The 26170-nt window shown below is 51.1% G+C and overlaps 1 protein-coding gene across 2 annotated transcripts in view; it reads right to left on the bottom strand.

The window, feature by feature from the left end:
* The window catches only part of KREMEN1 (kringle containing transmembrane protein 1), a 68852-nt gene extending 47902 nt beyond the window's left edge, over positions 1-20950 (bottom strand). The window contains exon 1 of one of the 2 annotated variants that reach the window (XM_008274630.4): positions 20711-20950. In XM_008274630.4, coding sequence (XP_008272852.1) covers positions 20711-20807 — 97 coding nt within the window. In that variant the 5' untranslated portion in view covers positions 20808-20950. The remainder of the gene's footprint in view (positions 1-20710) is intronic. The other variant, XM_070065775.1, reaches the window with a different exon arrangement.
* Positions 20951-26170: the final 5220 nt, after the last annotated feature.

Below are 26170 nucleotides of genomic sequence, written 5' to 3'. Positions count from 1 at the left end.
ATAGAGGTGCAACACAACAGACGGTGAACACGAGGGCAGAAGGGCCAAGCTGGCATTTCTCTCACTGTTATCTGGAACTTTCCAACAAGACACGCTGAAAGTGGTCTCGGGCCCCACTCGGTAACATGACAGACCCCTGCAGGTGCAACAGCGCGCCTCCCGACGCTGCCTCTCAGACGCGGGGCAGGGTGGGGCGGGGCGGGGGAGCTGAGGCTGCAGGCTCTCCCCGCACATACTGGATGCATTACGCTCACAGAGGCTCAGGAGAAAGGCACAATACAAAGAGCCATATTTTTAAATTAGCTTAGTTGAAACTGACAGATAGAAGCACTTCAAACACTTCTTGAAGATGTAGCACCAGAAACCTGACGATCTGGGGCAGTTGCGCTAACATTCTGAGCTTTATTTCTTTCCCCTGCCTGGCATGCGCTGACCTCTCACTTCCAGTATTCAGGACTCTTAATGCTGTCTCCCTCCCGTTGTAGGGTACGCGCCTACTCCAGCCTATGCATGTGGGTAACATGAGCATGTCTGCGTTCTGGAAGATATTGCTTTTCATATTTAAAAGCCATCCTCAGAACATCTCTCTTCCAGTACCCCCTTCCTTCTGCTGTCGGGGTCCTGTGTTTTGTCTGGAATGGCATGTATTATGGGTAGCCAAAATAATCTGGAATTCTAGGCTATGCAGAAAACCCTAGCAATTTGTCATGTTTGGTGCAACACTCACATGTTATAGCAAGTGCGACTTATCCTGGACTAAGACAACCAAACCCTCTACCAAGTGTCTACATAAACAAAAAAGTTCAAAGGTAATTGAAGGAGGCAGCTCAGTGTAGCATGAAACACACTAAACCAAAACGCTCTGCCTTGGCTCCTTGTCCTGGACTTGCTGCTGACCAGCTGTGTGACCCTGGACAAATTACCATCACCCACATCACTTCTACCCACAGAGCGTCTGGTCGTGTGCCAACCTCTGTCCTAAGTGCTAAGTGCTGTCCTAACGTCAGTAGCTACTCACCCAGTAGAGAGGTACCTTATTATGCCCCCATTTTACAGAAAAAGCCACGGGGGGTACATGACCACACCCTACACTGCTTCCAGCAGAACCCCCAGGTGTCTTCTCTGTTTCTCCCATCCTTTCCCTCACCAGCCTGTTCTGCTGACTTTGTTGAAATATACACCCTCATGCTGCTGGCACTGTGGTGCAATGGGTTAAGCTGCTGCTTGCAACGCTAGCACCCCATGTGAGCGCTGGTTGGAGTCCCAGCTGCTCTACTTCCAATCCAGCTCCTTGCTGATGTGCCTGGGAAAGTAGCAGAAGATGACCCAATTGGTTGAGCCCCTGCTACTCACATGGGAGACCCAGATGGAGTTCCTGGCTTTAGCCTGGTCCAGCCCCAGCTGTTGTGGCCATTAGGAGAGTGAACCAGCAAATGGAAGATCTCTCTCTCTCTGTAACTCTGCCTTTCAAATAAATAATCCTTAAATATATATACCTTTTTATATGTGCACATGTATGTGTGTTTGTGTATGTGAAACTGCCTCCTCCCCTCCATCTTCAGTGCCACTTGTTTAGGCCTGTTGGTTCATCATCAGAGAATAATTCAGGTCTCAAAGCTCCAACCTGTTCTCTTATAATTCATTCTCCCGCAGAACTTGAAGTTCTTTAGAGAAAAGTACTTGAAAGGAAACCCAAACCGTTCATGGGAGCTCACAAGGCCTCTGTGAGCGGCCCCAGCCACTTCACCCCCCAGCAGCCGAGTTGTCCCTCAGCCACTCTGTGCTCCAGCCATGCTGGTCTGCTTTTAATTCTTTGAACACACCACGCTATTTCCTGTGTGAAATATTCTTCCCCTAATACGCCCCATGGCAGACAAAATGTAACTTCCCCAAAAAGCCCTTCCCAACATACTCTCTCCTATTTTTCTGCAGATTCTGGTATCCTTGGGGTTTCCTAGAACCAATCCACAGTGGGTCTCAAGAGATATCTATATTTGATCTACTGCAGAGAGAGATGGAGGTGGGGAGGAGAGAAAACTAGAGTCCTATTCCAACCCCGGACTACAGTGAGGCCTGGGACCCTGTGTGTCTAAAAACCTGCCCAGGTGACTCTGTTGTGTGATCAGCTTAACAAGCTGCTAGTCTAGATGATTCCAGCAACATCAGGACAATCTTTCCCAACTGCTACAATTTTAATTGCTGGGTGTTACTACATCTCTCTCCTGATAGATCTTGCCTATCAAAACACTGTGATCTATATATAAAATATATACAATAAAAATACATTTTAAAAGTGGCAAGGAGTGGGCCGGCGCTGTGGCTCACTAGGCTAATCCTCCGCCTTGTGGCGCCAGCACACCAGGTTCTAGTCCTGGTCCGGGCGCTGGATTTTGTCCTGGTTGCCCCTCTTCCAGGCCAGCTCTCTTCTGTGGCCCAGGAGTGCAGTGGAGGATGGCCCAAGTGCTTGGGCCCTGCACCCGCATGGGAGACCAGGAGAAGCACCTGGCTCCTGGCTTCGGATCAGCACGGTGCACCGGCCGCAGCGGCCATTGGGGGGTGAACCAACGGAAAAAAGGAAGACCTTTCTCTCTCTGTCTCTCTCTCTCTCACTGTCCACTCTGCCTGTCAAAAAAAAAAAAAAAAAAAAAAGTGGCAAGGAGTTATCCAGGAGCCAGAAATGTAGGCCAACAGATGCCAGCCCCTAGCCATATACAGCAACCTGCAGGGCGGGTGGGGCTGTGTTCCCTGCGACTCAGCCGGCTAGATTTGTGATACAAAAGGAGATGGCAGCCATCCACACACGTGACAGTCCTCATGAATGGGAATGAGATGGCATCTGAGAGGCGGAGCCGGAAGGGCAGGCTTGTTTGTTTCAGTCTATTCTTAGATACAACCCTGTTCACAGTTACACTGAGGAAACTGAGGCAGTGTACCAGAACTTAAGGATCATTTTTGGACCAGACTTGCCCTGTGCGTGTCAATGTGGAAGAAGCAGGAGGAGCAAACCGCAGTTGTCTCAGCATGAAGCTATCTGTGTGTCTTGATTTCATCAGAATAATAGGGTGTGTGCCAGGTAACATGGACCCTGCCTCTCTTATTTTCTGCTGTTATGAAACTGACATAAGCTTTGGCCAGATAAGCAACGACTGGCTTAAACATATTATTAAAAAAAAAAATCACACACACAAATCTTTCATTATATTCAATAAAAGAGAATGAGTGAAGGCAATAGATCTAATGTCTAGGATATTAGTCATATTTCATTTTACAAATATTGATTCAAGACTTACTATTGTGCCTGGCAGCATCACAGCACCGAGGCCCCTATGTTTATGGAGCGTACATGCTAACAGGAGTGCACAGTCATAATGGAGCATCAGCCAGTGTAAGTGCCATAGGGAACAATGGGGTAAAGGGGGCACAGTGGGATGGTGGGGGTTCTCCTGTGGACAGAGTGGGGCAGGGGCCTGGAGAGGAGACACCTGAGCAGAGAGGTGGATGAAGGGAGGGAGCAAAAGCAAACCACAGGGAGGCGGTGAAAGAGCATCACGGGCAAGGGCCCAGCAAGTGCGAAGCCCCGCGTGCAGCGCTGTTCCGGGCAGGTTTTGGAACTGGGAAGCGGCTCCTCTGGCATCGCTGGAGGGGGTGAGCGACAGGGAGGGGCAGGAAGGTCTCTAGGGTTACATAAACTAGATTTTGGTTTTTGTTCTGGGTGTGAGGAGAAGCCTCTGGAGGGTTTTGAGCAGAGAAATAACACGATCTGACTTAGCTTTTCACAGAGCTGTCCAGCTGTGGGTGGAGGGAGCGCTGCAGAAAGGCAAGGGGTGGACTGGGGTTACCGCAGGGCGGTTAGAAGGAAGGATGGCCGCTGTGGGGTGCTGGCAAGTGGTGAGACTCTAGATAATAGATAGATTTTAAAGATTTATTCATGCATGTATTTGAAAAACAAAGTTAAAAAGAGGGAGAAACAGAAAGAGAGAGAGAGATCTTTCCACCCACTAGTTTACTCCCCAAATGGCTGCAATGGCTGAGACTGGGCCAGGCTGAAGCCAGGAGCGCTATCCAGGTCCCCCATGTGGGTGGCAGGGGCCCAAGCACTTGAGACACCTTCTGTTGCTTTCCCAGGCACATTAGCAGGGAGTCGGATTGGAAGTAAAATAGCCGGGACTTGATATGACACCCACATGGGATGCTGCACTGGTGGCAGTTTAACCTGCTGTGCCACATATGTTCTGAGGGTAGAGCCAAAAGCATTTGCTGGGACACAGGGTCTGGGAGAAACAGGGGTGGGGTAGAGAACACCAAGTTTGGGGCCAGAGCAACAGGGTGAGTAGTGAGGCCATTTACTACAGAGGAAAGGGGGTTCGGGGGGGACAGCGTGTTGGCAGTGAAATTAAGGTTTAGTTTTGGACAGGCTAAGTTTGAAACACCTTTGGGAAAACTGAGAGGAGATATAGAATAAGCAGATGGCTATGTGAGTCTGAACTTGAGGAAGGAGGCTTAGGTGAGAGCTGAAATGTGGTAGCCAACACACACACACACACACACCAGCCCTTCCAGGTGGAGAGGACAGCAGTACCCTGTGTGGACAGACTTCCAGGCTGAGCCCTGGGGCCTTGCGACATTTCACACTTAGCAACACAGGCTCAGACAGCACAGCCTGGGGGGGGGGGGAGGGGGAACCGAGGAAAGCTTCGTCTGTACTTAGAGCAACGATGCGGCACAGCACAGAAAGTACAAGCCAAGGGCTCTGCAGTCTGCCGCGGCTTTATGGCTTACAAGCTCCCGGTGCTCACCTATCCTCTCAGATTCCTCCCCTGCAAAGTGGGTTCTATTATCTACTGCTCAGGAGGCAGGTGGCAGAACTGAAGGATGGGGTAACAGAGACTTGGGACCCACATTATGAATGAACTGTAAAATATATTAATGAGATAATCAAGGAAATTTGAAAAACGACTGGATGTTTGATGGCATTACAGAATGTTAATTTTTTTAGAAAGATGTATTTATTTATTTGAAAGGCAGAGTTACAGAGAGAGAGAAGGACAGAGACAGAGACAGAGACAGAGGAGAGACATAGAGATCTTCCATCTGCTGGTTCATTTACTAAATGGCCACAACAGCCGGAACCGGGCCGGTCTGAAGCCAGGAGCTTTGTCGGCATCTCCCACATGGATGCAGGGGCCCAAGCACTTGGGCCATCTTCTGCTGCTTTCTCAGGCACACTAGCGGGCACCTGGATGAGAAGTGGAGTAGCCAGGACTTGAACCGTTTTATCCACTACGCCACAACCCTCGCCTCTACTATTAATTTATTTTAGTACTGATTTATTTATTTGAAAGGCAGAGTTACAGAGAGACAGAGGCAGAGAGACAGAGAAATCTTCTATCCGCTGGTTCACTCCCCAGCTGACCACAACGGCCAGAGTTCAGGCGATCCGAAGCAAGGAACTAGGAGCTTCTGGATCTCCCACACGGGTGCAAGGGCCCAGGGACTTGGGGCATCTTCTACTGCTTTCCCAGACCACAGCAGGGAGCTGGATCAGAAGTGGAGCAGCTGGGACTCACACCGGTGTCCATATGGGATACCAACACTGCAGACAGCGGCTTTACCCATTACACCACAGTGCTGGCCGCCCGTTTTGTTTTTTTTTTTTTTTTAAATCTTTGACAGGCAGAGTGGACAGTGAGAGAGAGAGACAGAGAGAAAGGTCTTCCTTTTGCCATTGGTTCACCCTCCAATGGCCGCCGTGGCTGGCGCATCACGCTAATCTGAAGGCAGGAGCCAGGTGCTTATCCAGGTCTCCCACATGGGTGCAGGGCCCAAGCACTTGGGCCATCCTCCACTGCACTCCCAGGCCATAGCAGAAAGCTGGCCTGGAAGAGGGGCAACCGGGACAGAATCCGGCGCCCTGACCGGGACTAGAACCCGGTGTGCCAGCGCCGCAAAGCGGAGGATTAGCCTATTGAGCCACGGCGCCGGCCATATTTTTTAAGGTGTGATAATTGTACTGTTACTGTGTGTTTTTTAAAATCCTTATCATTTAGAGATATATGCTGAAATATTTACAAATTTAACAAATTTGTTCAAAAATAATCTAAGCCTCTGCACAGCAAAGGAAACAATCATTAAAGAGATATCTGACAGAATGGGAGAAAATATCTGACAAAGGATTAATATCCAGAATATATCAGCAACTCAAAAAACTCAACAACAACAACAACAACCAATCCAGTTAAAAAATGAACAAAGGACCTGGACATGAAAAAAGATTCAATATCAGTAGTCATCAGGGAAATGCAAATCAAAACCACAATCATATAGCACCTCATCTGTCAGAATGGCTATTATCCAAAAAGCAGGGAGGAACAAATGCTGGCAAGAAAAGGAAACTCTTATACACTGTTGGTGGGAATGTAAGTTAGTGCAGCCACTGTGGAAAACACTACAGACATTTCTTATAGAAACAAACTAGAAATAGACTCACCATATGACCCAACAATCCCACTACTGACTATATACCCAAAAGATATGAACATACTATATCTAAAAGATACCTGTACCACCATGTTTATAGCAGCACTATTCACAATAGCCAAAATATGGTATCAATCAAGGCATCCATCATCAGATGAATGGATAAAGAAAATTTGTGTGTGTGTATGTACAATGGAATATTATTCAGCTATTAAAAGAATGAAATTCTACCATTATCAGCAAAATGGTTAGAACTGGGGGCTGTCACTGTGGTACAGCAGGTTAACCTGCTGCCTGCAATGTCAGCATTCCCTATGAGTGCCGGTTCAAGTCTCAGTTGTTCCACTTCCAATCCAGCTCTCCGGTAAAGCGCTTGGGAAAGCAGCAGAAGATGGCCCAATTGCTTGTGGGAATTTAAGACCTCTCTCTCTCTCTCTCTCTCTCTGAGTAACTCTGACTTTAAATAAATAAATCTCTCTTTTTTTTTTTTTTTTTTTAAGAGAGAGAGAGGTCATCCATTCGCTGGTTCACTCCCCAATTGGCTGCAACGGCCAGAGCTGCGCTGATCTGAAGTCAGGAGCCAGGAGCTTCCTTCTGGTCTCCCACATGGGTGCAGGGGCCCAAGGAGTTGGGCCATCTTCTACTGCTTTCCCAGGCCACAGCAGAGAGCTGGATCGGAAGTGGAGCAGCCAGGACTTGAACCAGCACCCATATGGGATGCTGGCGCTTCAGGCCAGGGTGTTAACCTGCTGCACCACAGCGCCAGCCCCAAATCTTTAAAAAAAATAAAGAGGTACTGAGCCGGCGCCGTGGCTCAATAGGCTAATCCTCCACCTTGCGGCGCCGGCACACCGGGTTCTAGTCCCGGTTGGGGCGCCGGATTCTGTCCCGGTTGCCCCTCTTCCAGGCCAGCTCTCTGCTATGGCCAGGGAGTGCAGTGGAGGATGGCCCAGGTGCTTGGGCCCTGCACCCCATGGGAGACCAGGAAAAGCACCTGGCTCCTGGCTCCTGCCAGGATCAGCGCGGTGCGCCGGCTGCAGCGGCGGCCATTGGAGGGTGAACCAACGGCAAAGGAAGACCTTTCTCTCTCTGTCTCTCTCTCTCACTGTCCACTCTGCCTGTCAAAAAAAAAATAAAATAAAATAAAGAGGTACTTTAAAATGTTTTTAAAAAGTTATTAAAAATAATAATCTAGTGAGAAGAAAGCAGGTAGAGGTGAAATAATATTGATAATTATGGAAGCTGGGTGATAGATACACATAACTTACTAACTTTCTTCTATTTTTCTACGTCTTAAATTCCCACAATAAAAAATTTTTAGGGCCGCCGCCGCGGCTCACTAGGCTCATCCTCCGCCTAGCGGCGCCGGCACACCAGGTTCTAGTCCCGGTCGGGATGCCGGATTCTGTCCCGGTTACCCCTCTTCCAGGCCAGCTCTCTGCTGTGGCCAGGGAGTGCAGTGGAGGATGGCCCAAGTGCTCGGGCCCTGCACCCCATGGGAGACCAGGAAAAGCACCTGGCTCCTGGCTCCTGCCATCAGATCAGCACGGTGCGCCGGCCGCAGCGCGCCGGCCGTGGCGGCCATTGGAGGGTGAACCAACGGCAAAAGGAAGACCTTTCTCTCTGTCTCTCTCTCTCACTGTCCACTCTGCCTGTCAAAATAAATAAATAAATAAATAAATAAATAAAAAATTTTTAGGAGCAGGTATTTGCTGCAGCAACTAAGTTTCTGCTTGGGATGCTCTCATCCATACTGAAGTGCCTGGTACCAGTCTCAGCTACCCCACTTCTGGTTCAGCTTTCTGCTAATGCACGCTCCTGGAGACAGATGATGGATGGAGTACTTGAGTCCCTGCAACACATATAGGAGGCCCAGACTGAGTCGGCATTCAGTTTAAGCCTTCCCCTGCCCTAGTTGTTGTGGGTAGTGGGGGAGGAAACCAACAGATGAAGATCTTTCCATCTCTCAAATTTTTTAAAATATATCTTTTATGTATTTATTTATTTGAAAGACAGAGTTACAGAAAGAGACAGGACATGCTGGTTCACTCTCCAAATGGCCACAAGGGCCAGGGCTGGGCCAAACCAAAGCCAGGAGCCAGGAGCTTCTTCTGGGTCTCTCATGTGGGTGCAGGGGCCAAGCACATGGGCTACCCTCTGCTGCTTTCCCAGGCGCATTAGCAGGGAGCTCGATCAGAAGTGGAGCAGCCGGGACTTAAACCGGCACTGCAGATGGCTGCTTAAACCTCTAAACCTCTAAACCTGCTGGCCCCTAAAGATATCTTGAAAACATGTTGTTTTGCAGTTAATCTTAGTTTCTTTTCAAGAACTCAATCAGCCATAAATTCAGCCATCTAAAAATCAAGGCAGACATTCATGCATCATGTTCTTGGGTTACATATTAACAGCACATAATGATCACAGACCAAGCTGTACTTCTGCCCAAGTAGGATTGCCACAGAAATAATCACTGTAGTTTTTAAAGCTTTTAAAGTTTTTCAGTAGCTTTTCCATTAAAATACCTTTATTTTAGAAAATTGGTTAAAATGTATTTATTTAATTAATTACTTTGAAAGGCAGAGAAAGAGAGAATCTTCCACCCGCTGTTTCACTCCCCCAGCAGCGGCAGCAGACAGGGCTGGGAAGGCTGAAACAGGAGGCTGGAACTCAATCCAGGTCTCCCAGGTGGGTGGCAAGGACCCAGGTACGTGAGGCATCACTGCTGCCTCCAAGGGTGTGCCCATTAGCAGGAAGTTGACTGGATGCAAAAGGAACCAGAACTTGAACCAGGCATTCTGATATGGGATGCAGGCATTGCAAGCACAGACTCAACCACTGCACCAAATGCCTGCCCCTAAGACACCTTCTAGATCTTCTTTTTCACTTAGGGAGACGGTGTCCTTAATTAAAAACAGTAACGGAAGACAAGGCTGTGCCTCTCAAAACTAAAGAATTTATACTGTTGGAAGGGGGCTTGAAGTCTCCTATTTGAATCTCTAATTTCATAATTGCTATTAACAGATGAAATTTTAATTACTTAAAAGACCATTCCAAGAAATATTGAATCTACCGTAAGGAGAAGATTAGAAGTTTAAATTTGGAAAACACATGAAAACATTTGTCATTATTTGTAAAATAATTGTTACTTGCTAAGTAAAATTTCAGAAAACAAATATTGCTGAGACAGAGAAGGCCCAGCACACAATGGCGTGGGTGCTACTCTTTTCCCATCTGGCTCTCATCTTGAATTTGCTCCCTCCTACCCAGGCAGGACCCACTGGAAAACATGCCACAGCCATTGCTGTGAGAGGGTAGCTGTCTGTGCTGGAAACAGTCACTACAAATAAGCAGCAGTGCTTAAGGAATTTCTAGTTATCATTTGGGATATTATAAACACATATAGTCATCAAACTGAAGACAAAAAGATAGTTTTTGAGATAAAGGATCATTAAGGGCCAGTGCTGTGGCACAGTGGGTTAAAGCCCTGGCCTGAAGCGTCAGCACCCCATATGGTTCTAGTCCCGGCTGCTCCCTCTCCGATCCAGCTCTCTGCTATGGCCTGCGAAAGCAGCAGAAGATGGTCCAAGTGCTTGGGCCCCTGGACCTGTGTGGGAGACCTGGAAGAAGCTCCTGGCTCCTGGCTTCAGATCAGTGCAGCTCTGGCCACTGCAGCCATCTGGGGAGTGAACCAGCGGATGGAAGACTCCTGTCTCTCTGTCTCTACCTCTCTCTGTAACTCTGTCATTCAAATAAATAAAATAATAAATAAATCTTAAAAAAAAAAAAAAAGGATCAGGGGCCAGCGCCGTGGCCCACTAGGCTAATCCTCCGCCTGCGGCACCGACATGGCATATGGGTGCCAGCTTCTAGTCCTGGTTGCTCTTCTTCCAGTCCAGCTCTCTACTGTGGCCTGGGAAAGCAGTGGAGGATGGGCCCAGTGCTTGGGCCCCTGCACCTGCATGGGAGACCAGGAGGAAGCACCTGGCTCCTGGCTTCAAATTGGCACAGCACCGGCCATGGCGGCCATTTGGGGAGTGAACCAACAGAAGGAAGACCTTTCTCTCTGTCTCTCTCTCTCTCACTGTCTGTGATTCTACATGTCAAAAAAAAAAAAAAATCGTTAACCTATCAGCATCTAGCTCTGTAACATATACTGAGAGATTAAGCCACAACTCGGTCAGAAGACACCAGCTCAATAGAATGCTAAGAAAAAACATTTCATCGTTCACCAAAGTACCTTGATGGACTTTACCATCAGAAAGAACAGAACATATTCAGTCATGCTCTGCCAGCGTCAAGTGTTTGGACATAATAAGTACAAACAGATCTACTTTAGATATTTATTTATAAATATCCACCTCGATCTTAAACTAGAATTGCACACTACAAAGTTCCCAGATTAGGACACAGGATGAATGAAATATTTGAAAGCTCCAAGTCCAGCTTTCTGAAGGGTATACCTCAGTTTATTATAAGTCAGAACTAAAGAAGGGGCTGGCGCTGTGGCGCAACGGGTTAACGCCCTGGCCTGAGCACCAGCATCCCATATGGGTGCCAGTTCAAGACCCAGCTGCTCCACTTCCTATCCAGCTCTCTGCTATAGCCTGGGAAAGCAGTAGAAGATGGCCCAAGTCCTAGGGCCCCTGCACCTGTGTGGGAGACCCGGGAGAAGCTCCTGGCTCCTGGCTTCAGATCGGCGTAACTCTGGCCATTGCGGCCATCTGGGGGTGAACTATTGGAAGGAAGACCTCTTTCTCTCTCTGCCTCTCCTCTCTCTCCGTAACTCTTTCAAATAAATAAATAAATCTTAAAAAAAAAAAAAGAGGCAAAAAAAAAGAACTAAAGAAAACAAAAAGCAAGATACAAGGTAGAGAACCATTTGAAAGCTCTGGGTATAGAAGAGATGACACCACAAATCCAAAATGCTGGGGATCAGAAGTGATTCAAATTTCATATTTTTTTCAGATTTTAGACTATCAGCATAGACATAATGAGATATCTTGGGAAGAGCACTCAAGCCTAAGTACAAAACTAATTTATTTTTCATTTATACCTTACACATATAACCTGAAGGTGATTTTATATATATTTTTTTGCATGCTTTTTACTTTTTAAAGGTTTTTTTTTTTTTTTTTTGAAAGGCAAAGTGAGAGAGAGAAGGAAAGAGATGGATCCTCTTCTGCTGGCTCACTCCCCAAATGCCTGCAATAGCCAGGGCTGGTTAAGTTGAAGCCAGGAGCCTGGAACTCCATCCAGTTCTCCCACATGGGCGGCAGGGAGCCAAGCACTTGGGCCATCATCCACCAGCTTCTCAGAAGCGTTAGCAGGAAGCTGGATCAGAAGCAGAGGAGCCAGAACTCACGCCAGCATTCTGCTATGGGACGCAGGCATCCCAAGGGGCAGCTTAATCCAGTTCACAATGCCTGCCCAGTACCTATGTTTTGAACTGGGAACTGTCAAATGAATTCAGGTGTCGTGTCGTTGCTCAAAATGTTTTGGGTTTTGGATTTTTAGATTAGGAATGCTTAACCTAGGGGCTAGTGCTGTGGCATAGAGGATAAAGCCATATACCATGTAGGTGCTGGTTCGAGTCCTGGCTACTCTACTCCTGGTCCAGCTCCCTGTTAATACGCCTGAGAAAGCAGTATATGGCCCAAGTCCTTGGGCCTCTGCACCCTCGTGGCAGACCTGGAAGAAGTTCCTGGCTCCTGGCTTCGGATCAGCCCAGCTCCATGTGTTGCTGTCATTTGGGGAGTGAACCAGTGAATCAAAGATTCACTCTCTCTCTTTTCTCTCTCTGTTTCTGTTTCCCCCACTCCAGTAACTCTTTCAAATAAATAAATAAATGTTTAAGGAAAAAATAAAAGAACGCTTAACCTGAAGACCCCGGTAGAGATCAGAGATCCAGGTGCCGGTGCTACGACTTATTGGGTAAAGCTGCCGCCTGCAGTGCTGGCATCCTATGTGGGCGCCAGTGTGAGTCCCGGCTGCTGCACTTCTGATCCAGCTCTCTGCTGGGCCCCTGGGAAAGCAGTAGAAGATGGTCCAAATCCTTGGGCCCCTGTACCCATGTGGAAGACCCAGAAGAAGCTCCTGGCTTCCTCGTTTTAGATCAACCCAGCTCTGGCTGTTGCAGCCATTTGGGGAGTGAACCAGTGAATGGAAGACATCTCTCTCTCTCTCTCTCTCTCTTTGCCTCTGCCTCTCTGTAACTTTGCCTTTCAAGTAAATAATAAATACATTAAAAAAAAAAAAAAGAGTCAGAGATCCAAAACAAGTCCCACAGCACCTGCCGCACAACTCATCTACTGTAATTGCTGAAAAGGCACCTGGTCCTGTTTCCAGCAGCCCATGAGCTTCTCGAACATCTTACTCATCTTCGCGTGCTCAGCAATTACAGACCACACACAGAAGGCACCTGACAAACGTCTGCTGAGTGAGGGAAGCAGGTGACTGGGGAACTGGAAACGTGCCCACTACAGACACAGTCAGAGTGCCTCGGCTTCTAGGCCAGCCTCAGGACCTAGACCTAGCAACGACCTAGGAGAAGTTCCCGGAATGTTTATGGAAACTGAGTATCTCAGAGTAAAATGTTGGCTACTTACACCAGGGGACTCCGCTATTTAAAGGAAATCATTGACATTGATGATGGGCTAATGGAGCAATAATCCGTCCCCTTTTTAACAAATATACATTTTTACATTCTGAGTTTGTTTGGAGCACACCTTGCTCGAATCGACACCCTTTTCCATTATCTCTTGCACAGTCCTATTCTGCCCTATCTGCAGCTCTCCATCAGACCCGGAAGCAGTCCAGCTTCTGGACAAGTTTCACACTGCTGACTGTGGTGGGGCGGCCAGTGCTCTGCGGAGAGCAGACTCCGGACTTTCCAGCTTCGTCAGCTGGTCCAGGAGCTGCTGTCTCTAGAGCACATCTTCGAAGAGAAACCTGAAGCACAAAAGCTGAGGTTTTCTGTGAACGGGCACAGGGATGAGTCCTGGTCGCAGACACTGGGCACACGGCAGGCATTGATAAGCCCTTGGTGACTGGTCCCAGCATACAAATATGACTCAAGAGACAGCTGTCAGGAGTTCCAAGAGGGAGACAGCTTCACGCAGAAGGAAGGACTCCATGCGGCACCGGCTTATGAACAGGCAGGCACTGGCAGTGCTGTCCTCTCTTGCCACCCAGCAACAGAAGTAAGGGCAGATGGTGGCCCACAGGTTCATTTTGGTTGTGAAGTTTCACGTGATGTTTTATGGATCTGGAATAGGGTAGCCAGATTTAGCAAATAAAAAAAAAATGCAGGTAAATTGAAATGTACTGAAACAATGCTTTGGGGTTTATCTGAGACTCAAATGTAATTGGGTGAGAGAGTGGAAAGACAGTGAATCACAGGCCTCCTCACTCCACTCGTTTCTCCAACACTGTTCTCAGAAACACTTACGGAGTTTGGACGTGGACAGTGGAGAATCTGCTTTCTCAGGAGAGAAAACTGCACGAAGGACAAGAGAATGACACAGGACAGTGTCTCAGCCTGCACACCACTGACCTCCAGGACAAGCCCGGGCCTTCTGGCACGTTCAGCGGCATCCCTGGCTTCTACCTGCTTCATGCCAGCAGTCCGCCCTCAGCTGAGATGGTGAAAAAACGCCTCCAAGTATTGCAAAATATCCCTTGGGGGCGAAATCTCCTCCAGTTGAAATCACTGGGTCAGAAGAAATGGTCAAATAAACAGAAAAGTGTCACATCCATTAACCAGTGGTCACATAACAAAAGATTGCTCTCAAGAGAGGCATTCTCAGCTCTGCCTGGGCCCCTGCAAGCCCACAACAGGGAGGAGAAGGCCTGATCCTCCCAGCTGAGACAGCCTTCCCCTGCCGGAATCGCTGGAGAAGTCTCGGTGAAGCGAGCCAGTGACGCTCCGTACGGCCGAGCACACATCACAGCGAGCAGGGCGTCGCACCCAGCCTTTGAAGATGTGCCTTTTAAGTCAAACTCTCCTCCAACTAAACTTTTTCCAAATCTCTTCCTGCCATTTGGAAGCTGAGCGATTCTCAGCTGAAGAGGCCTGCGTGTGCGAGGTGCAGATGGCAGCAGTTAGGGCCCTCACCAGATGCTGTAGTCTCTAATTTGATTGAAAGGATATAATTAGACAACAGAAACACTTTAATGAAAGAGCAAAACATGGAGGAAGGGAAGGATTGAAGGCCCTTAACTGATGCCAAAACACCCACCAGTAATAGAGGCTTTGAGTCTGGGGAGAGGGCAGGGGAAAGCCCCTTAAAAAGACAGTCCCCATCCTGTTTGTTTCCCCATAGACGGAGGGATAGGGATTTTATTATTGTAGATTTCCACTCTATTTTATGTGGGAACAATATGATTAGAACCAGAAGAGTCTTCGGAAGAACATCAAAGGAAAACAAATATGGCTTCTGTGGTCATTATTAAAAATATTTTTACCAGCCCAATAATTTTCTTTGAAGATGAATTTTTATAGATTGAACAGCAGCAAGTAATTTCCATACTGTGCTGGGATTGGCCAGCAGTCCTGCTATCCCAGAGGAGATCCACTTGGTCGCCATGTTTCCATCTGACGTCGGGGCACTCAGGAAGGTGCGTGGTGCAAAGACACCAGGCAGTCAGCAGAACCTGCTGACAGCGTCAACTGTCGGGCGTCATCTTTAAAAGCCGCCTATGCCGTCTGCACTACGTCCTGGCTTTCAAACTTTAAGTGTGAGCACGCTGTTCTGGTTCTCACCAAAAACCTAACCAAACTGAATGCAATGCCGTCCTCAGAGTGCGCAGTTGCTAATGTGGTGTGACACTTGGTTTGGAAGCGGCTGCAGCCTCCTCAGCCCACTAGAAGCAGGGCCCCGCCCTTGTGGTAAATTGAACAATAAAAGTTTAATGCTCTGGCTTCTTGCCAGGGATTAAATCCGTGGCAAGGGAAACTAGAAGCTGGGCCCAGCAGAGGGGCAGCCCAGGGAGGGTCCTCTTGTATAACTGGGAGGGAGAGGAGCAACTCTGCCTGTGAGGTGGCCTGAAATCTTTTGTCTGCCAAGGTGCTTCCTAGCGCCCGGCTCTTCATTCCTCTTCAGTCTGGTACAAGTCCAGGCTAGGGAGGTGTTTACCTAGAAAGAAGACTTAAAATAAAGGAAGGTTGTGTGTGTGTGTGTGTGTGTGTGTGTGGTGGTGGTGGTGGAGGATTCCCTGAGAGGAGGAAAAGGCACATTTCTGCAGAGTGGCAATCTGCGAGGCATCGGCACACCCACCTGACATCTCTACAATGGTCTCTTTCCTTCTCCTGCTCAGTCGGAATCCAGTGTCTCAGAGGGTGAGGTCGGGGCAGAAGCACTGCCGCCCGGGAGGAAGGCAATGAAGGCAGGGGAAGGAGAAAAAACAGGGACCTGAAACCGCTCCCCCTCCCCCTCGAGGAACACTTCCAGGTTCCAGCTGTCTCTCAAGGTCACGCTGAACATGCATGGAACTAAACCTGCCAAGAGGGTATCCTGGTGCTGGGGATCTCACCTCAAAACGTGGATGGTTGGTTTGCCAAGGGACACACCAACTTCCTTCTGTGTTGGCCTGATTCTGCAAAAACCCAGGCAAAAGCTACAGATCCAAACTTCCGGCCTCTCTCAAGTGTTTTGCATTAACTGTCCCGCAGGACAAACACAATCAACTTGGTATGTTTGAATGTTTCATTTTGCTTTTTCAAAAAATGTTTTAATTAAAGCAACATAATCGGCCATGCTAAGCACATTGTTGGGTTGGTTTTTTTGCCTTTAAGACTTTAAATACAACAGTCCTGCTATGGAAATAAGAGTTAACTGCTTAGCAAAGTGGCAGAGGTCTGCTTTCTTCTTTTTTCCCCCTTCTCGCTGGTTTCCTATGTCTCAGGGCTGGTGCCACCTGCTGCCTGGCCTTTCCTCTGAGAAGCAGGTCGCTCCATGGTTAGCTACAACTGCAGGTCCAGCTGAACGAAGCAAGGCAGGCTGTGTCTTCTGGACCCCACGGAATCTCTCTTTAAAGCCATTTTTTAAAAAAGTCATATTAAAGACTCACATGTATATGCCTGAACTTTTCTTCATACATACCTCTTTCTGCTAGAATATAAAGTTTACCATTTCAACCTTTTCTCCCGTTTGATGTCAGTTAACAATAAATGAGAAAAGATTCATCATTTACCAAAATCAGGCCTCCATATCACCTTTTCCAGACCACTGAACATTGAAAAAAAATCAATAGACATGGAACTAGTGCAAGACTTGGCGAAGTACAGCCTGTGGACCTGCAAGCTAAGACTGGGTTTTCAACTTTTTTAATTCTGAAAAAAATGACAATATTTTGTGACACAGAAAAAAAATGTGAAATTCAAATTTCAGTATCCATAGTGTTTTACTGGAACACAACCACACCTGTTCATTTACATTTTGTCTATAGCTGTTTTTGTCCTGTGAAGTTGCGTAGCTGCAACAGACAGTATGTGGTTCACAAAGCCCCAGTTATTTACTGTCTCACCCTTCATGAAAAATGTGTGTCCACACCGGACCTAGAGCTGCGGGTGGCATTCCAGCCTTCCCAGTTCTAAAGATGGTGTATGGCCCACCACCAGAAGTTTCCAATCTGTATATTTTGAGGCTATTTTAAAGTAATATATTTTATCTTAATTGTTCATGGCTTTTAGTCCCACTATGGGGAACCACCAGTGTTTCAATAAGATCTACAGAGTGAACCAAATTGCTGTTTGTTGGCAGTGAACCTAAGTGAAACGCTTTCTTGTTTTAAGACAAATCAAAGTGTTCACTGCATATCTCTAACATTTAAATAGTTTGTCCAGAGACTGAGACAACTTTTCACGAAAGGATCAGAGTGCCCTGACACCAGGTCAAAATGGAGTTTCTTAAAACACTCCGAGAGGAGCCCTTTGGTAACTGGCATGTGTGGGGATCTGCTTCCACTCCCTCACTGTCTCAGCCCCCAGGCTCCTACAGGGACTTCTATGGGCATTAAGCAAGTCCCAAGAGAGCCAGCCCTCTGTTGATGTCTTAATGTTCACCCAACTCACAGCTTTTATGGCAGGACATGCTCTGGGCTGATAGGACACATTCCAGACGAAGAGTTAGAAAAGAATGAGCATCGGTTTAGATTTATACAGCTTAAGCAGAGAAACTGTTGACACATGCCTGAGAGCTCCCAAATTCAGAAAAACACCCATGAAACTTCCCCGCTTCCACCTGTGCCCTATGCCGGGAGCCCACTCTGAAGCCCACGGGCCCCAGGACCCTGGCTGCCTTCCTCTAGCTCCCATTAACCTCTATCTTCCTTCTTATCAGTAGTGAAAGAAGGGAGAGAATCTCTAGGAAAGAATGGGGGAGAAGAAAGGAGGATCATTTGGGGTTAGCTACACTGTAATTAGAAGTAGCATTGATGGGGAATGAGCTAACTGTGTTTATAAAGTCAGCATTCAAAAATGCAAACCACCAGTAATTTAAATATTACAAAATTGTGCAGAATATAAGTATTGGAATAATTTTTTCCATCCACAAAATTTTAGAGAAAATTACAGTATCACGAAATGTAAAAATGGTAAGCTTGGCATATCCTCAAAGAAAACGTGGTTTTTTATCGGAAAGGATTTTAAAAACGAGCGGGCAGTTTCTCAACAGGAAGTGATGCGGATGACTGTATGGTATCTTCCCCAAACTGCTTCTGGGACTAGAAGCACCCATGTTTGAGGACTGTCACTTATCATAAATCATTTCACTATAGTTATTTATTTGCCCCTATCCCAGACTCCTGATAAAAACCACACCCAATGCTGCTGCATCGGACCCTTGCAAAGCAAAGCACCTGGGAGAAGGACTGCACCTGCCACAAGCGTAAGCACACGACAGCTCACGCCTGCCCTTTGCAGGAGGGGACCCAGTCTGTTTCCACCCTCCCTGCCTCTCTGTAGAGGACATGCAATCCTGAACACGCAGATGGCAAACTGGAGCTAAGGGGTTACTAGGTGACGGCTCTGTTGACATATCCTGGCTCTGAGAATGTCCCTCCCTCCTCCCTCCCTCCTCACATATGGCAGACAGTAGCAGTGATCAAATTGTAGGAGTCCCTCCGAAGGCAGTGAACACTCCGAAACCACTTACTGCGCGCCTCAGGTTTACAGCACTTGGAGACCCCGTTCTACTGATCTAACGCCAAGCTTTGCCTTTTGTGGGGATTAACCGCACGGGAAGCTCAGAGCAGTCCGGGGGCAAATGAGGTGTCTAGCACTTGATGAACTGTGAAGCACTATAAAAGGGATTATTAAAATATGTTTATTGACTGCCTTCCCTGCATGCCATGTGTTACCTATAGTGCATCATGTTCTCTTCCCAGCATCCCGCAAAGGAGTTATCATTCCCCCCGCCCCCTTCCCAAACGTGACTGAGGCTCAGGGAACTGGAGGCACAGCCAGTGTCACACAGTAAGGGACCAACAGCAAGTCCAAGCCTTTTCACTAATCCAAGTGGATGAGTAAACACAGCAGCTGAGTTCTCTGCCACCAGCAAGGTCCCGGCTGTGACTCTGGGTCCGGTTTTCCCACTCCGGTGACAGAGGTAATGAACCCTTCCCATGCCTTTCACAAAGGTCTATGACGCGCACAGAAACCCAGCCCCACCAGGGAACACCCTGCTGCTCGCTCGTCAACTTGGAAGGCATCTACCGTGAGGAAAGCAGAGTGGAGAAGCTAAGTCCCATCTCAGCCCCAGCCAGGGCCCCCCACCTAGGGAAGACCTGGGTTTGCCTGGGGAGCAGGCGACCTCTCTAAAGTATGGGGTTACCCAAGCCAGGGGGCCCCCCCGCCGTGCACTCTCAGCAGGAGCTCTGTAGCGGGGAAGTTTCCCTCCCATCCTCCCCACGGAGCCATAACCTGAGTCACGGGCAAGTTCAAAGCAGCCCCGGGGGGCAGGGAGGGGGCGTCCTGGCCGGGCACAGCAGGTCGCCCGAGGACCCTGACCTGACCCTAGCGGGGCGGACGAGTCGCTCCACAAGAAGCTAGGTGTGGGGCGAGCGGGCTCGGCGGGGACCCAGGCGGAGACAGGGGTTGGGCGGCCGCTCCAGCGGGGAGGCGCCTGGGTCCACCGGGGTAGGCAGGAGGAGGGGTCCCGGCCCGAGGCGGGTGTCGCTGGGGGGTCTTGAGAGGAGGGGTGCGGTGTCCTGATGTGGGGCAGCCGTCCCAGCCAGAGGTCTGTCGCTGAGACTCGGGGACGGGATCCTCGCAGGTACCGGGCTGCAGGGGGCGTCCGGCCCGGGGGCAGCCTCCGAGAGACTTGGGGATTCCAGGAGGTACTGGGGTGCAGGGGGGCCGGCCCGGGGGCAGCCTCCGAGAGACTTGGGGATCCCAGGAGGTACTGGGATGCAGGGGGGGCCGGCCCGGGGGCAGCCTCCGAGAGACTTGGGGATCCCAGGAGGTACTGGGGTGCAGGGGGGCCGGCCCGGGGGCAGCCTCCGAGAGACTTGGGGATTCCAGGAGGTACTGGGGTGCAGGGGGGCCGGCCCGGGGGCAGCCTCCGAGAGACTTGGGGATCCCAGGAGGTACTGGGATGCAGGGGGGGCCGGCCCGGGGGCAGCCTCCGAGAGACTTGGGGATCCCAGGAGGTACTGGGGTGCAGGGGGGCCGGCCCGGGGGCAGCCTCCGAGAGACTTGGGGATCCCAGGAGGTACTGGGGTGCAGGGGGGCCGGCCCGGGGGCAGCCTCCGAGACTTGGGGTTCCCAGGAGGTACTGGGGTGCAGGGGGGGCCGGCCCGGGGGCAGCCTCCGAGACTTGGGGATCCCAGGAGGTACTGGGGTGCAGGGGGGCCGGCCCGGGGGCAGCCTCCGAGACTTGGGGATCCCAGGAAGTACTGGGGTACAGGGGGGCGGCCCGGGGACAGAATGAAGCACTTGGGCGGCGGGGTCCCGGGTCCTGAAACAGAGGAGACGGCTCAGCCCGGGGTGGGGGGCGTCGCTGACGGACTAGAGAGAAGGGGTTCCCGAAGGCACTGAGGCAGCGTCCTGGCCTAGGGGCGTCGCTGAGAAGTACCAAGTCCTGAGGCGGAGGACACCACCGGGCCCCGGGGCGTCGCTGAGGGGCCTGGGAAAGGGGTCCCGAGGCGGGAGGGAACGGGCTCCCCCAGCGAGTCGGCTCGCGTCGCCGCTCGGGCGGGCTCCGCGCAGAACGAGCGCCGGGGGTCGCTCACTCACCGGGTCCGGGGCCGAGACCGGGGCTGGGCGCGGGCCGGGCCGCCAGCGTGAGCGCGGCGGCGGAGAGCAGGGCGAGGCGGGCGGCGGGCGGCGCCATGGGCCGTCAGTGCGGGGCCCCGGGGCGCGGCCCGGGGGAGAGGGGGCAGCGCGGGGAGCCGGGGGCGGCCATGGGAGCGGGACGCGGGGCTCGAATGCGGCCCCGCCCCGGCCGCTCGGCCGCCCCGCCCCGGCCCGCCTTCCTCAGCGCCGCCACCGCCCCGGCGAGCCGGGGGCCCGCCCGGCTGCGCTGCGAGGCCCGAGGGGCGGAGCCTGTGCGCACGCACGCCCCATCCCGAGCGCACGCCGCGCCTGCCACTCAAGCACCAGGCCACGCCCATTACCCCCTCACCTGACCCACAGGGCGGGCTGCCTCGTTTATCCGCGCCAGGCGGGCGGGGCCAGCAGGTGCGGGGCGCGGTCCGGGGCCCTGCCTCCGAGTCCGCCCGCGGACCGGGCGCCCAGTGACCCCCGCTCCACCTTCCCACGGGCCGTAACCACACACGGGCTCCAATACAGCGGTAATAGTCAGAACAGCAGTTTGCAAACCGCTTTTCCTTTCTTGGCCCATTGGGGTGATTTGAAAAATGGATGCTTTGGTGTCAGTCTGTGAGGTCTCATATCCCACTCGGACAGCTGCAGGACACCGGGCGGGTTTCTAGGGGGCAATGAAGGCAACGGCTCCCCCAGAGCGCTTGCATGGAAACTTTTACGCGCGCCCCTTTTGGAAGGAAGCAGCGTCCTGAACCCCGGTTCTAAACCCCACCGAACATCCATACTAGTGCAGTCAGGGCAGGTTTCCGGATCGGAGCCTCGGCCGTGTGCACACTAGGAATCAGAAAAGATGAGACAGGCCGGGAGCTTGCAAGGCTGGATGGGACCGTGCTGGGGCGCAGGCAGCGCGCGGCTTCCTGGAACGCCCGGCCCGCGTGTGGCATGTCTTCGGCCCCTCCAGATCTTCCCCAGCCGCACCCGGAGTCTGCCGGTGGCCTCCCTCCGCCCCCGCACCTCCCCCAGCCCCCGAGGCGAGAGGGGGATTTTCCTACGGCTCCCGCCGAAAGCGCAGCGGTGACGCCCGGCGGGACAGGTCTGGGCGGTGCGCCCGGCGCTTTCAAGTCCCCAGTCCCGGGCTTGCAAGTGCGGGCCTGCGCGCGGCTCGGCGGCGGCGGCGGCGGGAACGGCTGCCCTCGTGTGCCGACTCGCCGCGCCTAGAGCACCTGCCCCTGAATGCCCCTCGCCCTTCCCCGAGCCTTAGTTCCCCTCAGCGGCCCCGTCCCCCACCCCGGTTGCTCCCAAGGCCAGACCCCCACCCACACGACCGGCGGGGTGGCAAGGAGACTCCTACTGAATCATTTGTTTTCACTGTCATTCCCAAGTTCAAGAATCCTCTGGGCTTCTTATTGGAATCTAGGGACCCTCTCCGCCCCTAGCCAGCCTGCCACGCCTCCTCCTTGGGGAACACACACCCTCCACGTGCCATCCGGCCTGCCCCTTCTCCACAATTTGGAGCCTCTGCTCCCCCCACCGCACCCCATCCGCCCACCCCCACCCCCGTCTCCAGCAGGCTCTGCAGAACTCTGCACCCCTGTCTTGCCGGAGCACCGTCGAAGAGAATGCACGGAGAGGGAACCCCCGGCGCAAAGCCAAGGGCTGAGGAAGACGAGCCTTCCTCCAATCAGCAAATATTCGGCCAGGAACGCGCCGGGCGCCCAGGACGCCGCTCCCAACAAGACAGGCCCACGCCTCCTGGAACTGGCATTCAGTGCAAGCAACAAGGGAAAACACACACAAGTCTCAGAGACCAAGAAGAACTGCAAGACCAGAAAACGGCGTGCACAGAGGGCTGTGGAACCCCTTCGGATAGGATGCTGGGGTAGTTGTGTAGCTGGCAGGATCCGCTTCTTTCCAGTTGAAAGGCTTTTTCTGCATCTCATTCTGGTTTCACAGGAGAAATATCAAGGGGCATAAGGAGTTTCCCAACAGGGTTTATTTGGGCCACACCTGGGCTTCAGACTGGCCTACCCACGCGGGAAGGGTCCCCAGCGAGGCCGGCATCGGCCCCTTCCTGCATCTCCCTCTCCCTCGGGTACAACCAGCACGGCCTGTAAGAGGATACTTCCAAAAGTTCGTGGAAAAGAGAATTTCAAGGTACGTTTATTTTGGTGCAAAAATTATGAAAGCCATGTCTATGAGAGCCCTCCAATGGAAATGCATATGATGAAAAACTACGCATGGATTTTAAAACTGCTTTGCACCAAAATGAACTTATCCTTTGATTCTACTCCCACAAACTTTTGAAGCAACCTGTGTAACCTGCATGGCCCAGAGAGAAGTTAAAAAGTAGGGTTCTTTATCCACAATTTTTTTTTTTTTTTGACAGGCAGAGTGGACAGTGAGAGAGAGAGAGACAGAGAGAGAAAGGTCTTCCTTTGCCGTTGGTTCACCCTCCAATGGCCGCCGCTGCAGCCGGCGCACCGCGCTGATCCTGGCAGGAGCCAGGATCCAGGTGCTTTTCCTGGTCTCCCATGGGGTGCAGGGCCCAAGCACCTGGGCCATCCTCCACTGCACTCCCTGGCCATAGCAGAGAGCTGGCCTGGAAGAGGGGCAACCGGGACAGAATCCGGCGCCCCAACCGGGACTAGAACCCGGTGTGCCGGCGCCGCAAGGTGGAGGATTAGCCTATTGAGCCACGGCGCCGGCTTTTATCCACAATTATTAAGAACACTGAGGGGCCAGTATTGGGGTACAGTATTGGGGCACAGAGGTGAAGCCGCTTCTTGCAATGCCCATCCCATACAGGAGCTCTGATTCAATCTTGGCTGATCTGCTTCCCACCCAGCTCCCTGCTAATGCCCTTGGGAAAGCAGCAGAAGATGGCCCAAGTACTTGGGCCCCTGGGACCCACATGGAAGACCCGAACGGAGTTCCAGGCTTCTGGCCAAGCCCCAAACATTGAGGCCATTTGCGGAGTGGATGGAAGATTTCTGTCCCTCCCACTCCCTGTCATTCTGCTTTTTGAATAAATAAAACTTGAAGAAAAAAAAAAAGATTTCAAGGTGGTTAAGAATAGAATATTGAGGCAGGCAGAGGGCCCACCCAAGCAAGGGGACCTGTGTCACTACACAGGGGCCACATCTGTGAAATCGGCCCTGTGTGCAAACAGAAAAGTGGGCTAGCCCTTGCCCCCAGGGGCTGCAGGAGAGGCCTCCGTCCAGCCTTCCCCGCCCCCACTTTTCTTTCCCAGCTGAAAGTCCAGCACAGGTGATGGAAATAGTACACAAGAGGCTAAAAATATGGCACCGTGTGTCTGGGTCGCTGAAGGGCTCAGTTACGGGCCTCGGCCCTGGCCCCAGGCCCTGGCCCCAGGGGCCTGCTGTGCTCTTTCCAATGTTTCCTATGCCTGGGGCACTTAGCAGCCTTAGTTCATGGAAAGAGTGAGGGCACCGGCAGCCGCCCCAGGCCTCTAGATGTTAACGTCTGTCTGTGTGTCTGCTTGTGCTCTGTAGGCAGGCCCAGGCTGTTTAATGACAACAGCCAACACTTACTGAGGACTGTCCCAAGCACTGGGCAGGGTGTTTGTGGCTACATTGCATGTATTCCTCCCAGGAGCCCTGCGACAGAGGCACTCTTACCAGATCCCCCCACCCCCTGCCCAAAACACAGAGATTAAATGACCTGCTCAACCAGCCTGCGGCACAGCGGTTTAAGCCACCACTTGTGACCCCAGCATCCCATATCAGAGCACTGGTTCAAGTCCCTGCTGCCCCTTTTCTATCCAGCTCCTTGATGATGCACCTGGGACAGCAGCGGAAGGTGGTCTAAGTCCTTGGGCCCCTGCACCCATGTGGGAGAACCGGAAGAAGCTCCTGGCTTTGAAAGATTTCTCTCTCTCTCTGCCTCTGCCTCTCTGTAACTCTGCCTTTCAAATAAATAGATAAATCTTTAAAAAAGAAACACTTATTAAATATGATTTAAAAATTGTCTACACCAGAATATATTCATATTCTAACTCCACTTTCCATGAACTTCTTGAAGTCTCCTTGTACATTTATTAGACGTATAAAATACTTCTTAAATAATATTTATTTACCTTGATTAATTAATTTTTTACTATGTTTTTTTAAGTTCTCATAAATTTTGTGCCTGAGGCAAATGCCTCACTTGCCTCACCCTGTTCCCAGCGCTGGTCCACTTAGCAAGCATTACAGGGTTAGGAAACCCGACCAAGAGGCAGTTCAGCTCGGTGTTGACGTGTGCATGCCTGGAACTGAGCCTGGTCCCACCGCTAAGCAGCCTTTGAGCAAGTCATTTTTTAAAAAGAGTTATTTTTTAAAAATACTTATTTATTTATTTGAAAGTCAGAGTTACACACAGAGAGAAGGAGAAGCAGAGAGAGAGAGAGAGAGAGAGAGAGAGAGAGAGAGAGAGGTCTTCCATCTGCTGGTTCACTCCCCAAATGGCTGCAGCAGCCAGGGCTGGGCCAGGCTGAAGCCAGGAGCCCCTGTCTCTGCAATTGTGTCTTTCAAATAACAGTGTTTTAAAACTTTTAAATTTATTTTGGTGGCAGAGAGAGAGCTCCAATACACTGGTTTATTCCCCAAATGCCCACGATGGTCAGGACTGGGCCAGGTTGAACCTAGGAGCCAGGAACACAGTCCAGGTCTCCCATGTGGGAGGCAGCAACTCGGTCACTTGTGCCATCACTGTTCCCTCCCAGGATCTGCATTAGCAGGGAGCTGGATTCAGAAACGACAACTGGGAACTGAACCCAGGTACTCCAGTAGGGGACCTGGAAAACTAACCACTGTCTTAACCACTCAGCTAAATGCGCCCCCCAAATAACAGCATTTTAATGCAATATATTAAAAACTGTATAAGTGGGAGCCAGCACTGTGGCGTAGCGGGTTAACACCCTGGCCTGAAGCGCTGGCATCCCATGTGGGTGCTGGTTCAAGACCCGGCTGCTCCTCTTCTGATCCAGCTCTCTGCTATGGCCTGGGAAAGCAGTAGAAGATGGCCCAAGTGCTTGGGCCCCTGTACCCATGTGGGAGACCCGGAAGAGGCTCCTGTCTCCTGGTTTCGGATCGGCGCAGCTCCCGCCATTGCGGCCAACTGGGGAATGAACCAGCAGATGGAAGACCTCTCTCTCTGCCTCTCCTATCTCTGTGTAATTCTGACTTTCAAATAAATAAACAAATCTTTAAAAAAAAAAAAAAAAACTGAGGCCGGTGCCACGGCTCAATAGGCTAATCCTCTGCCTGTGGCGCCGGCACCCCAGGTTCTAGTCCCGATCGGGGCACCGGATTCTGTCCCGGTTGCCCCTCTTTCGGTCCAGCTCTCTGCTATGGCCCGGGAGTGCAGTGGAGGATGGCCCAAGTGCTTGGGCCCTGCACCCGCATGGGAGACCAGGAGAAGCACCTGGCT

The sequence above is a fragment of the Oryctolagus cuniculus genome, chromosome 21 (genome assembly GCF_964237555.1).
Source record: "Oryctolagus cuniculus chromosome 21, mOryCun1.1, whole genome shotgun sequence".
In the NCBI taxonomy this organism is placed as follows: Eukaryota; Metazoa; Chordata; class Mammalia; order Lagomorpha; family Leporidae; genus Oryctolagus; species Oryctolagus cuniculus.
Note: the sequence above shows the minus strand (reverse complement) of the source record. Positions and strands in the feature narration are given on the sequence as shown.